Below are 14,898 nucleotides of genomic sequence, written 5' to 3' on the forward strand. Positions count from 1 at the left end.
AAATCAAGATTCAAATGTGCATGTTGGAAACTAAAAAGGTTTTTGCACTCTGCAGGAATTTTTCTCATAAATAAATGAGTTATTGTCTCAAATGTAAAAAGAAAACTAATACTAAAAATATTTCATATATTAAAAGTAAAAATAACAGGGTTATACAAAAAGGTATATGTTCGGTGTGTGGTTCAAAAAAAAAATCAATTTATCTCCCAACACAAACTAGGAGGAGATATCCAAAAGTTTTTATCAGGAAGTAAATTTACAACTACTGGAATACCAGGGGAATTACATCTTCCAGGGTATTCTTTCTGTGGCCCAGGCACAAACTTGGATAAAAGATTAGATGAGGCAGACAATCCTAAATCCTGGAGTAAGCCTATCAATAGAGTTGATGAAGTGTGCATGAGACACGATATTGATTATGGGAATACCACAACGTTGGAAGAAAAGCATGAAGCCGATAGACAAATGTTGTATAATTTGTCTCTGATACAAAATCCAACCTTGAGAGAAAAAGTTGATCGGTTCATTGTGAAGAAGATGATCAGTGCTAAATTGAAACTTGGACTTGGAAATTCAAAAAACTTATAGGCTCTAATGATGCCATTAAGACTGAAGAGCAATTAGCTGATGAATTACATAAACCAATATTCACAAAGTTTCAGAGAAGGAAAGTTTATTCCAAGGAAGTAGATTATATCTGGTCTGCTGATTTGATTGAACTCAATAATGATAAGGGGTACAAGTATGCTTTAACCGTTATTGATTTGAGGAGTAGATATGCGTGGGTTGTACCATTAAAAAACAAAACAGGTAATACTCTTATGTTAGCCTTCCAACAGATATTTAATAAAAGTAAGAGAAAACCTAAAAAATTGTGGACTGATGAGGGTAGGGAGTTTTATAACAAGACATTTATGAATTTTCTAAAAAATAACAGTATTACATTATACAGTACCTTTAATGAAGGGAAGGCAGTTGTTGTTGAACGTTTTAATCGTACCTTAAAAGAGAGACTATATAAAAAATTCACACAACTCGGTTCACAACAATGGTCATCTTTTATTCAAGATATTGTGGATAAGTACAATGACACGATTCACACGTCAACAAATATGAAGCCATCAGAAACATTTACAAAATTAAAATATGAAAAAGAGATTAATGTCAGAAAACCTAAGTTCAAAGTTGGTGATATCGTAAGAATATATAGGTGGAAATCTCATTTTGAAAAAGGTTATACGAAAAGATGGACCAACGAGCTTTTTAAAATTGTTGATGTAATAGATACGGTTCCTTGGACTTATAAGATATATGATTTGGAAGGGGAAGAGATTTTAGGTTCATTTTATTCACAGGAATTACAAAAGACAAAGATAAATTGAAATTTTTTGACTCCGCCCCTTTTTGGCTCCACCCACACAAGCCCCCGCCCACACAAGCCCCGCCCACACAAATCCCACACAAACCCCACCACACACCCCCCCACAAGCTCCAATAAATTGAAATTTTTGACTCCGCCCCTTTTTGACTCCGCCCACACACGCCCCTCCCACCGAAGCCCCGCCCACACAAACCCCACACAAGCTCCACACAACCTCCACACAAAAACTCCACACAAGCTCCACACACACAAACCCCACACAAGCTCCACCCATATTCATCATATTCACATAATTAGTGATTAGTTAATTAGTTCCCCACACACACAACATGTTTATTTAATTAAAAAATTATCCACCCATCCACACAAGCTCCACTCATCCACCCATCCCCCATCTCTCCACCCATCCATTTATCCACATAAGCCTCATCCACATTCACCCCTCCCACACAAGCTCCACCCACATAAACCCCTGCCCATATAAACCCTGCCCACATAAACCCCTCCCACATAAGCCCTGCCTACACAAGCTCCACACAAAAACTCCACACACATAAACCCCTCCCACACAAGCTCCACCCACATAAACCCCCGCCCACACAAGCCCCACCCACACAAGCCCCACCCACACACACCCCGCCCACACAAGCCCCTCCCACACACACCCCACCCACACAAGCCCCCACCGAAGCCCCGCCCACACAAGCCCCGCCCACACAAGCCCCACCCCCTCATCCCCCTGTGCGCCCCCACCTTTGACCCACCACCTCCCTCATCCCACCCCCACCCTTCCCCACACACACACATGGGGAGGGGAGGGATGGGATGAGGGGGTGATGGGTCATTGGGGGAGCGCACCTACCCCCCTCCCCCCCCTCCCCCCCCTTTACATCTCTTTTATTCTTTTCTTGTAATTCAGAATCAAGTAATTGTAAACAAAACAAATATAATTTATTAATATTGAAAATATTAAATATTCATTTGCGAGAATGTACAATCTTTCCCAGCAATCTTCTTCAGATGCCTTGTGATTTCGAAACTCAGACACCATATTCTGTTTTGAAACAAAAAGTGGATAATAATTAGGTTCTATAAAGATAATTACATGGTAATATGAATAAGCCTCGTTGACCACTGAATTAACACACCAGGAGCCTGTCATCCTTTCAAGGTCAATAAAATGAATTCCAGTGTACTGACAAAACCACGTCCAAACTAATGATGCAACCAACATAAGGCGACATTCTAAAGAGAGAGTGATATTAATAATAATTCAGAAATATTTACCTCCAGAAAATCATGTGTTGTACGAGTGATATTAATAATAATTCAGAAATATTTACCTCCAGAAAATCATGTGTTGTACAAGATTGCTTCAACAGCTGATGTTGTGCGATAGTGCTGAAAAAAAAAAATAAGTCAAGGGTATAGATGAAGAGACAGACAGGGAAAGCAACACACACACACACACACACGCACACACACACATACACACACACATAGACACACACACACACGTGCCTCACCATTGGTTTAATTCATTCGAGATCAGAGACCAGTCATTATAAATCATTGGCCTCTTCAATAAGAGCAGAGAGAGGTAGGTAGAAAGACAGACAGAGAGAGAGGCACACACACGTGTCTCACCATTGGTTTAATTCCTTCGAGATGAGAGGACGTGATAAGACTTCATGCCACTCATTGAAAATGTCTTTCAATTCTCTTCTAAAATCATTGATCTCTTCAATAAGAGTATTAATTTCATGAACCACGTCGTGATATGTGAACTCAATTTCTTCCAATGCCCTGTCAGGGAAAAAATATATATATATCAGAATTATCATGATTTAATTAATAATCATTTGCTTCATCGTTCAAAGAGAAAAGCATACACAAACTTACCAACTCTGTAGTGGGCTGTTGGCTTCATCGGAAGAAATATCGTCCATGCCTCAGTTGTAAAAATGAAATCCCGTCTGGCAGAAACTTTGTCTGGCGAACCGCTTATAAAGCAACGATGAGGAAATTGCTTAATCATTGGGTGTGGGCACAGGAAATGACAAGCTTCTCTTAATGATCTCATCTGGCCACCGCCCGAGTTGCAAATCGTTTTTGGACATAAACCACGCCATAAAAGTTTTGATTCAAATGTTTTCAGTTCGTGTTCTGAGATAAAATATAAACACGAGACCTTGTCTCACAGAATAGTTCCTATTTTTTCACAGCATGACAGTCCAAAACCACTTCCTCATTCACACAGCACGGCCGTGTCAAAAAACACTTCCTCATTTTCACGGCATGAACTGAAAACATTTGAAACAAAACTTTTTTCTGGCATGGTTTATGTACAAAAATGATTTGCAACTCAGGAGGTGGTCAGATGAGATCATTAAGAGAAGTTTATCATTTCGTAATGGCACAAAAGGGGTATCTTAAAAAATATAAAGATTCAAATGTTTTGTTTTTCAATATTTTAGATGGGGATTATTGTGCAAAGAAAATTAAACTATTGAAGGAATTTGAGAATGAACAAATGTTTATAGGTTCAATGAGTGAGCTAAACAATATGCATTGGTTATTTGATAAAGAGTGTCCCGGGGCTTAGGCGTTTCAGATATTTCTTTAGAATCACCTTTAACAAATCTTTATCTTGTTGTATGGGCTATTTGAATAGAGAGCCCCTAGGTTAAAAGGGGAAATAAAAAATGACCGTTTTTACAGTCATTTTTCCCTGCTGTGCAGGGGTTTGGCTTTTTCTTGAGGCAATGTTTTATGGCCGGATGCCCTTCCTGACACCAACCCTGGTCGCCTCTTACGACACACAGGGATACGGTACACCTATTCTAACCGGGGCATACACCGGGACCAGTACACTGGCACTCATTTCGCCGACCTCGGAAGGATGGCAGGCTGAGTCAACCCCCTGGTGTTAATTCAGCAGCCAACGGGATTTGAACTCAGGACCCTGGGATCCCAAGCCGCCACCCTAACCACTAAGCCAACACCAGGCTCCAGGTTAAAAGGGGAGACAAATAAATATACCTTGGGCTAAAAAGGGGATTTATTTTTTAGGGGAAAAAAAAGAAAAATTTCATGGCTGAAAATCCCCCATTCATTTACATGGGGAAAAGTGAGCCAGAACCAGTATTCTTTCCCTACTCAGGTGCCATTGGGCTAACCAAATACCGAAACCCCTGCCAGATTCGACAAACCCCCTAGGAGAAGATGCAAATTGAAATTGGCTACCCCCTAAAAACACAATTCGCAATTTTCTAAGTTTGTGACCTTGTGGCCTTGACCTTGGGACTAAAATGAAAAATCGAGCTCTGTGGGATTATGCAGGTGCCATTGGGCTAACCAAATACCGAAACCCCTGCCAGATTCGACAAACCCCTTGGAGAAGATGGATTTTTATGTCAAAATCACAATTTTTTAAGTTCGTGACCTTGTGACCTTGACCTTGGGACGAAAATGAAAAATTGAGCTCTGTGGGGCAGGTGCCATTGGGCTAACCAAATACCGAAACCCCTGCCAGATTCGACAAACCCCCTAGGAAAAGATGCAAATTGAAATCGGCTACCCCCTAAAAACACAATTCGCAATTTTCTAAGTTTGTGACCTTGTGGCCTTGACCTTGGAACGAAAATGAAAAATCGAGCTCTGTGGGACTATACAGGTGCCATTGGGCTAACCAAATCCCGAAACCCCTGCCAGATTCGACAAACCCCTCAGAGAAGATGGATTTTTATGTCAAAATTTGCAATTTTCTAAGTTTGTGACCTTGTGACCTTGACCTTGGGACTAAAATGAAAAATCGAGCTCTGTGGGATTATGCAGGTGCCATTGGGCTAACCAAATACCGAAACCCCTGCCAGATTCGACAAACCCCTTGGAGAAGATGGATTTTTATGTCAAAATCACAATTTTTTAAGTTCGTGACCTTGTGACCTTGACCTTGGGACGAAAATGAAAAATTGAGCTCTGTGGGGCAGGTGCCATTGGGCTAACCAAATACCGAAACCCCTGCCAGATTCGACAAACCCCTCGGAGAAGATAAGATGGATTTTTATGTCAAAATCACAATTTTTTAAGTTAGTGACCTTGTGACCTTGACCTTGGGACGAAAATGAAAAATCGAGCTCTGTGGGGCAGGTGCCATTGGGCTAACCAAATACCGAAACCCCTGCCAGATTCGACAAACCCCCTAGGAGAAGATGCAAATTGAAATTGGCTACCCCCTAAAAACACAATTCGCAATTTTCTAAGTTTGTGACCTTGTGGCCTTGACCTTGGGACTAAAATGAAAAATCGAGCTCTGTGGGATTATGCAGGTGCCATTGGGCTAACCAAATACCGAAACCCCTGCCAGATTCGACAAACCCCTTGGAGAAGATGGATTTTTATGTCAAAATCACAATTTTTTAAGTTCGTGACCTTGTGACCTTGACCTTGGGACGAAAATGAAAAATTGAGCTCTGTGGGGCAGGTGCCATTGGGCTAACCAAATACCGAAACCCCTGCCAGATTCGACAAACCCCCTAGGAAAAGATGCAAATTGAAATCGGCTACCCCCTAAAAACACAATTCGCAATTTTCTAAGTTTGTGACCTTGTGGCCTTGACCTTGGAACGAAAATGAAAAATCGAGCTCTGTGGGACTATACAGGTGCCATTGGGCTAACCAAATCCCGAAACCCCTGCCAGATTCGACAAACCCCTCAGAGAAGATGGATTTTTATGTCAAAATTTGCAATTTTCTAAGTTTGTGACCTTGTGACCTTGACCTTGGGACGAAAATGAAAAATCGAGCTCCGTGGGGCTATGTGGGTGCCATTGGGCTAACCAAAAACAGAAACCCCTGTCATATTCAACAAACCCCCTAGGATAAGATGCAAATTGAAATCGGCTACCCCCTAAAACATGTTTTTTTGGTCGTGGCTCCGCCCGTAATGGGCGCACCACGCCCATTTTCAGGAAAACACAACTAGATCATGATATAAACCTCCCACCAAAATTTTATCTGGATTGGATCAAAACTCACGGAGCTATGCTCAGGACAGACAGACAGACAGACAGACAGATACACACACACACACACACACACACACACACACACACACACACACACACACACACACACACACACACAACAATAACGAATATAGTGGTCACTTATTTTTTTCGTGAAAATATTTTTTCGTGAACCAATATGTACGTATAAGCATTGGGGATGGATTTGTACATGGACATTACATTGGCAGGCATGGTAGGTACCTCTGAGGTATGGATGGGTGATTGTATAAGTGTCATGATTGCAATGACTGTAAATCACGTCATAAGTTGAATGTGCTGTTTGCAAAAATTTTTTGTTAATTCCTCACCTTACAACTGTGTTCGTCCCTCCCCCAAAAAACAAACAAACCCCAAAATAAAAATATTTCAGTGATACCTCATTTTGCGCTCAGAATGAGTTCCTGGAGAAGAGTGCACCAATCAAAAATGTGCTAAAAGGGGTCATTACACCATTGTTCATATGGAGATCCATTCCCGACCGATATTTCTTACATTTCTTACGTATTAGCGGAATATGACGGCTTCATTTAGTTAAGGCCCGGTCACACCTTGACGTTTTAGCCAACGTATGCCGATTTTTGATTTTTTTTTCTAAAACGCTGGCACACGTTGAATACGTTATGGGTAAGTTTTGGAAACATTGAGAGCACGCTCAAAAACACTGCCATACGTCGTTGTACATTGGCTTTAAACGTTGTACTTTTTGGTTGTCCTCAAATTTTTTCATGCTTGAAATTTCACGACGTATGCCGGCGTATGACTCACACGTTCCGCTACGCTGGCCACAAGTTGTATGCACGGTCTGCGATCGTTGACAGACGTCAACACATGCTACTTGTAAGTTAATCATAAGTTGAGACACGCCGAGGTAATGTTTAGCGTACCCGAAACTTATTTCTAACCTATGATTAACATGTTGTTGGCACGTTACGCGATCGTTGCCACACATCGACAGACGTTACTTTTAAGTTACTCATAGGCTGAAAGACGTCGGTATAATGGATCGTCCTTGCGTCAGCGTCCACGGCCACGGCCAGGACACTTATTTGCAGCATTATTCAAACTTTTCTTCGGCATGACGAGGATGTTCACACTTCGATGTCTAGCTTGGCTATGATTCCAATTGTCCATCGGCAGCGTCTTTAAAATAGTCGAGTTTGAGCGTTTTAACACGTTCAGAAGAAACGCTTCAAATTTCCAAACCCCAGCGTCAAAAAACAAAGGCGAGTGACAGCAATTTAAATCGTTCATTGTAAACAATGAAAATAGTTGAGTGGTACCGTTTAAAAGTCGTTGAGTGTAAAAAAAATCCAATTGTTGAGCGCAAGCATCTACTTTCAATAGTGGAGATGCAGCCATTTAAATCGTTGAGTTTATCATTTAAATCGTTAAACGCAAGGACGATCCATCATAACCCACACCCTCCCCCTCACACTCACCTACTACTGCCAACATGAACAAACTACTACTAATACTAATACTGATACTGATACTGTTACTGCTGACATGGACATCGACTCAAAAAGGACTCGAAAACACTGTTGGGTTCCCCTTTTATGAGCAGCATTTTTATATACCAATTCCCAAAACCGCTGGGAACACGTCTTTATATGGCAGTTGTAAACTAGAAACACGTTCATTTATTTTTTTTTTGTCGACCGGAAGACGTCATTGGAATACGTCTACATACGTCTGTGTGTTGGGACTATGTAAAGAATTGGTTCAAAGCACGTCAAACATAAGTTAGAAATAAGTTTCACGTAAAAAAGACATTACCGCGACGTGTTTCGACTTATGAGTAGCTTATAAGTAGCCTTTGTGGACGTGTGTAAGCGTCCACATATCGTGTGTAAAACTTATCCCTATCGCATGCGGAACGTGTGTCATACGCCGAGTACGTCGTAAAATTTTGAACATGTTTAAAATTTCTTGACGTACTCTACTTACTACGGTGTATGATAGCGTACTTTAGCGTTGTACTCGCGTATACCAAACTTACTCATACCGCATTTGACGTGCCCCAATGTTTTAGACACATTTTTCTTAGGTCGGCATACGCTGGCAAGATCGCCAAGGTGTGACCGCGATGTTGACACTTCCATTTCTACGGCAGTTATGATTCGAATCGTTGTGCGTCAGCCTTTTAATAGGCTACGTCACGACATCGTCGGCGATGCGTGCTACGCGCTATGCCTAAGTTAGACTATCGTTGGGCATCGGTTGTGTAGGCCGACAACAGGTTCAGCATTCGTTGGTACAAGTTATCTATAACACAACGAAACGTTCTGTGTCCGTTACCAATGCATTATACATAAGACCAAGTCACTATGAATACGTCCGAATCTTTAAAAAAAAACATCAAAAGTTCAACGTAAGCCAGCGTTTTAGATACATTTTAATACGTTTCCATCGCTGGCTAAAACGTCAAGGTGTGACCGGGCCTTTAATGGTAATAGCGCTAATAATACAGATGGTAAAACATCGGTAAAAAACATCATAATTTTTTTTTTTATTACATTAAGATCAGTGAAGTACGGTAGCAACAAAAATGTAAAATGTATACAAACATCAATTAAAAAAAGAATAATTCCCACCACTCATACTCTGCTCCTACTCGTATGTGGCAGCGGCGAGAGACGAGGTGGGAGGCTCATACTGCTGAAAAATGAAAGCAGAGTAAACAGCACTGATTGATTCAGTGCATGTGCATATGGTACAAACAATGGCGGTGGGTGCGTTTACTCGCGGAGTGCTGCGTGTTATGGATTTTCTTTTAACATATATTTAAAAAGTAGTAAAACTTTTCTCCAGGACAAAAAAGCTCTTTAATGAATCGGCATTCTATGGGGTACCGTTAAGCAAGGTGTTACTGTATAAAGAATAAAATATTTTATATTATATGTCAATCTGACTCTTCGATTCTCCATTCATGTATGTTCCCAGATGTCCTGGCCTTTTATTAAAACATGTATTAAGTACACACATATCCGTTGCTTCCATCATTAGGTCATCTCTTCGAGCATGACCTAATAATATGGGTGTCGATGTCCTTCGATCCGTCCGTCCGTCCGTCCGTCCGTCCGTTCACAATGAAGTTGAAGCGGGAGATCTGGTCATTAGTGATCCTGATAGAGGTCGATGAGACGTACACGATGGTATGACTTTCAAGGTCACCAAAGGTCAAGGTCACGAGGCCTTTGAAGTTGCGAAAATGACGATTTTCAAATTCTATCTCCGCCATTTCTCAAGCGATCTTGAATTTGATTGTAGCATATGAATCTATGGGACAATATCTAAATTTTGTCAGGCTGGATTTTCGATATTCGCTTTTGTTTTCGTGTCACGTGACTTCAAAGTTGGCAAAAAATGCGAAAATGACGATTTTCAAAATCTATCTCCTACATTTCTCAAGTGATCTTGAATTTGATTGTGGCATATGAATGTATGGGACAATATCTAAATTTGGTCAGGACGGATTTTCGAATTTCGCTTTCGTTTTCGCGTCACGTGACTTTAAAGTTTACAAAACTGCCCTACCTTCAGGAGGCTATATATTCTCTACTGGGCATGGTAAAAGTTAGTGAATGGTGTCATTGCATAGCAGCTGACCTTGTCTTTCATGTCCATTCAAAAGAATACCGATATCTTCGAATATGTACACGTCACGTGACTGAATTTTGCGAAAACTGCTTCATGTAGTTGCAAAATGACGATTTTCAAAATCTATCTCCTCCTACATTTCTTAAGTTATCTTGAATTTGATTGTGGCATATGAATCTTTGGGACAATATCTAAATTTAGTCAGGCCGGATTTTCGATATTCACTTTCATTTTCGCGTCACGTGACTTCAAAGTTGGCCAAAAATCCCTCCTGACCCGAGAACACTACACCCTAGTATATTTATACATTTTCCGCCGAAGGTGCAAAAGTTTCAAAACCCGAAATGTAAACGTCGGCATTTATTTTCAAAATATAATTTCGTGCGTGCGCGCCAAAATGCCGACAAGGTCAGAGGTCAAGTCGACGATTTCGTAAGTACCAGTCTATGACTGCTTATTTATTTTTTATTTAATTTTTGTTTTCCTAATCTCATTAACCTTTAAGGGCAGGTTGCTCACAGCTGCCTGGGGCTGTACCACCACCTGTCCCTTCGGAGCCTTCAGTGAAACATTCATTCTGTTGCAAGCTCTTGGGGAAGGCTGCCCAGATTGGGGTGGGTGGGTGGGTGGGGGGGTATTTTAATGTCCTTTATGCTTTATGGGTTGCGTTCCTGATTCTTCCCATGCATGTTGGAGGGTACCATTGGAGTTGGTGTTTTCACAGGCTTGCCGCCAGAAAGCTAGAGACCCAAACCAGGGTGTAGTTCCCCAGGAGGCTGCCTCATCATTTTCCGCATAATCTTGGGTCCCCTTCTCTGCCAGTTCACGACTGGAGCTGCATATAAGGCACAATATTATGGGAGGCCCTTCCGAGGCCACTGGTTTGCACTGTTCATGTCATCTGGAATGCTCCTTATTTGTCTGCAAAATTCCCTGAAGCCCATAACCCCTCTTTATTTTACTGTGGGCCAATAATCTGCAGCACCCCCATTCTAGATTTTCTCATATTCTTTCCTTGCTTTTTCACTCAGGGGGGCCCCTGTTGGTTTTTGGCCTCGACTCTTCCCCTGTGATGGTAGTAATAAAATAAAAAACCTTACCTAACCAAACCTTACTTGTTGGTTACCGTTTCCTCTCTCTCTCTCTCTCTCTCTCTCTCTCTCTCTCTCTCTCTCTCTGTCTCTGTCTCTGTCTCTGTCTCTGTCTCTGTCTCTGTCTCTGTCTCTGTCTCTGTCTCTGTCTCTGTCTCTGTCTCTGTCTCTGTCTCTGTCTCTGTCTCTCTCTCTCTCTCTCTCTCTCTCTCTCTCTCTCTCTCTCTCTCTCTCTCTCTCTCTCTCTCTCTCTCTCTCTCTCTCTCTCTTCCCCCACTACACCTCCTTTTCATGTTCATTTGATCTCTATTATTGTGTCCAAATGTAGCCTCAATCTCAGTATATTGTCTTTTTACCCTTGGTCACCTCACTTCTTCATGTCCCTAGATTATATTTACAACAACAACAACAAAAAAATTAAAACTACAGTATTTCAAAATGGTGACACTACTCCTATTATTTGTTTGTGGAGTTGCCATTGGTATGTTGCCCTGCCAACACAATCCTTTTGTCGTTATCAAAACTAACTGATCCAGCTGAAGCAAAGCTTTGATAACGCAGCTCACTTGTATAAGCACCATCCTTGTTCTGATGCCCTAGTTAATCGTGAGTGCAGTCCCTTCAAACAGCAGCAGCAATGGATGCAATGACATGTGAAAACAATAATAAAGGAACTTTTACATCCATGTATATGTCCAGATGATAATGTACGTTTGGGGTTAACATCTCAGAAGCACAGTAATTGTTGATTTATCGTTCGACCTTCTCCCATTAGAATTATGGATGGAGATTGATACTTGTTCTTGTTACTTTCACCCCATATCCTCCAGGAGGTTTTGCATCACGTCCCTTCGTCCGTGGTGTGCAGAATGCGGAAGAAATTCCCACCAATCTTCTTGCCCCGAGTAACCAGCTGTCAGTTGGTGCTGCCAGCACCAATGGTTCAATTACACCGATCCCATGCCCCAGACAATCCAAAGAACCTACTGCTGCAGTCAGACCACAGAGCAGAGCTTCAGAAACACGGTCTCCCACTGTAACAGCTGTGTCAACTCCTAAACACAGAGAGCAAAAGGATAGGGTGACAGAACCACGGGCAACCTCACGGATAAGGGCAGGCAAAGAGGCACGAGGGTGCTCTGGTGGAGGAACCACAGTGGGAAGTGGGGCAGATAGCAAAGTGATGCCAAGACGGGGCTGGCGTACCACTACTGATACACGTGGCCGGTCATCCACTAGTTCTGAGGATGCCATCCCTCCTCGTAGCTCAACTGCCCGGACTAAGCGACCAGCCTCTGCTGCTGGGACTGATATCCGCTCATCAAGAATCAGCCATGCCCCACAGCCTAACATCCGTTCATCTTCAGCCACACCAGTCGCAGCACCTCGCCGTTCTTGCACAAAAACTGAGCCACACACCTCTTCAACACTTCCACGTGTGAAGGAGGCCCAGCTAACCCAAAAGAGAACTCTACCAACTCCATCACAGCGTTCTCAAGTCGACAAAACAATGAAAAAACCTGTAGCAGGGAGCACTGCTCGTCCTAAACCAGAACCACGTGCTTCCACCAAGAAGCAAAGCAGTTTCGTTGCACCACGTCAACTAGGGAAATGGATGGAATCACGTGACAAGCAGCCTCAGTCTTCCACTGGCAGTAATGGGTCAAAGCCAGTAGAATCTGCAAACAAACCTGTAAAAGAAGAGTCAGGAACAAAGCGCAGTGATGGTGGACGATTAACACTCATCAAGTCACTTTGGCGAGATTCAAAACGAGTGTCAGAGTCTCGCACGACACCACAAACTGCCAGCCGCACACCATCAGGACGCAAAGAAACACCACAGCCAGGCCCTCGGCGTACAAGGTTGCCTGCTGGCGATGCAGGAAAAGGTTTGGTTGTTGACAAAGGGAAAGGGGGCAGTACAAAGCAAGATTTGAGGCAACGGCAGATGACCCTTGGAAAGACTGCTTGTAATTCGGAGAGTGTGGAACGAGTAAAGCACGAATCGATCCGAGGAGGACTACAAAGGGAGAAAGATCGACGGACATCCATCGGCCCAGGATGGCCAGGGAGGAGGAAAAACACAGTACCAGAGTCTAGCCTTTAAATTATTTTGGAAAAATAGAAGTTGTTATGGAATGGAGTTGAGATGTACAAATATTTTTGAGAGAAAGTGAACAGATCCCAAATCGTTTTTTTTTTTTTAAACTCTTTCACAGTGACAAGTAATTTAAATGCTGCATTTTAATGTCGAGCATATCACTTGGCATTTCTGGTTTTAGAGTTTGTATTTGTAAGGAAGGAAGTAATTAATTCAAGTTTACATCTGAGGCCTTTTCCAAGTAGTCTCTCATGTAAAGAGGTTTTGATCAATGGGATGGTGAAGTCGGTGATGGCAGGTGATTGGCTCAGTGAGTTCCATGCAGTTAGATCTCCTATCCTCACTGTTATTGAAGAAGCACTTACTGACATTTTACTGCAGACATCTTAACTTAGGATTAAAATTTTGAATCTGTGTTATGTTTGCATCCCAGGTCTTCATGATTTTACATCATGCCAGATTGGGTTAGCCTAACTATACAGACTAGTGGCAACATTTTGAATTTTCACATTCAGGAGGATGAAATGTCTGCAAGTGTCACCCATTCCATCAAGTAAATATGACCCATACTGAACACATTCCAGGTGGATGACACTTGATTTGAACTCCTTGTTGGGTAATCGTAGCACAATCAAAACAGCCGCTGAGTTCAATTCATTCAGCGGCCGGGACCACACGAGTCCGATTTGTTGAAGACGTAATGTCTCCAAACGTATTTCAGCTGGAGGCGTAAATTTGATGTTCTTGGGTCTTTTAAAAAGACACAATAAACATCAAGGTTACGAATTAAATATTCTCAATTTGAGAAGAGAAAAAGTGATCTGATGAAGATGTTTATTCATGAGAATGACAAAGACAAATCATAAATCTTTTCCTCAATGATATGTTTACGAAGAAGATACAAAATACACCCAGAACTATATCAAATACTGTGAAACTGACATCTAGACTTTGCAGCTCAAGTAAAATGTTGAGTTCTTTTGGTCAAAATCCCCATCTGTATTGTATGGATTGTGACAGATTCCAGATCACCAACACCAGTCAGTCAATCACAGCTTCTTCACACATATCAACATCTCACAGTTTCACAATGGCTTCTGAAAGGGCATTGAGTAAGTTCAAGATGTATATTGGAAATTGGGTCATCCATCAAGAGATGGAGGAATGTATAACCAGTAAAAGTGACCACCCATGATGGAGCGAAGAACCATTTTGAACGAGTACCCAATAGTTTATGAGTACGAGACACCTGAAATGGGTGACACAGTTGATGATTACGAAACAGTTGCTTTGATGGTGTGCATGCTTGATATGTTATTGCAAGGGAAGCTGTTTTGGTGGCAACTGTACAAGTTCCTTGGTGTCTTTCAGGAAGACCACGAAGAGGACATCATTGATTAATTTGTCTTTTTTTCTTCTCTTTTTTTGAGGTGTATAATCTGCAGAAAAGTTCCTCAACTTCTTGCGTGGTTTTGTCATTGAAGGTACCAAATCAGACTATGACATCCAACAAAATAGAATGTTTCTGAAAGACTTTCCAAGCAGATTTTTTTTTCTTTTTTTCTGAGACCACATAATTGACTGACAGTGTCGCAACGTGTCACTGCACGAAATCTGGAAAGTTCTTGTGGATGATGACTTTGAGTCTGGTCT

At 41.8% G+C, this 14,898-nt stretch overlaps 1 protein-coding gene across 2 annotated transcripts in view; it reads left to right on the top strand.

Annotated features, from left to right (window-relative positions):
- Positions 1-14,898, top strand: part of LOC147012126 (uncharacterized) — a 146,445-nt gene that overhangs the window by 131,116 nt on the left and 431 nt on the right. For both annotated transcript variants that reach the window (XM_085858460.1, XM_085858459.1), the window contains exon 16: positions 11,975-14,898. This exon is cut by the window's right edge. In XM_085858460.1, the coding sequence (XP_085714586.1) occupies positions 11,975-13,251 (1,277 nt within the window). In that variant the 3' untranslated portion in view covers positions 13,252-14,898. The remainder of the gene's footprint in view (positions 1-11,974) is intronic.

This window comes from Eptatretus burgeri, chromosome 15 (assembly GCF_056783735.1).
Source record: "Eptatretus burgeri isolate ZD-2024b chromosome 15, Ebu_testis_v1, whole genome shotgun sequence".
Taxonomy (NCBI): domain Eukaryota; kingdom Metazoa; phylum Chordata; class Myxini; order Myxiniformes; family Myxinidae; genus Eptatretus; species Eptatretus burgeri.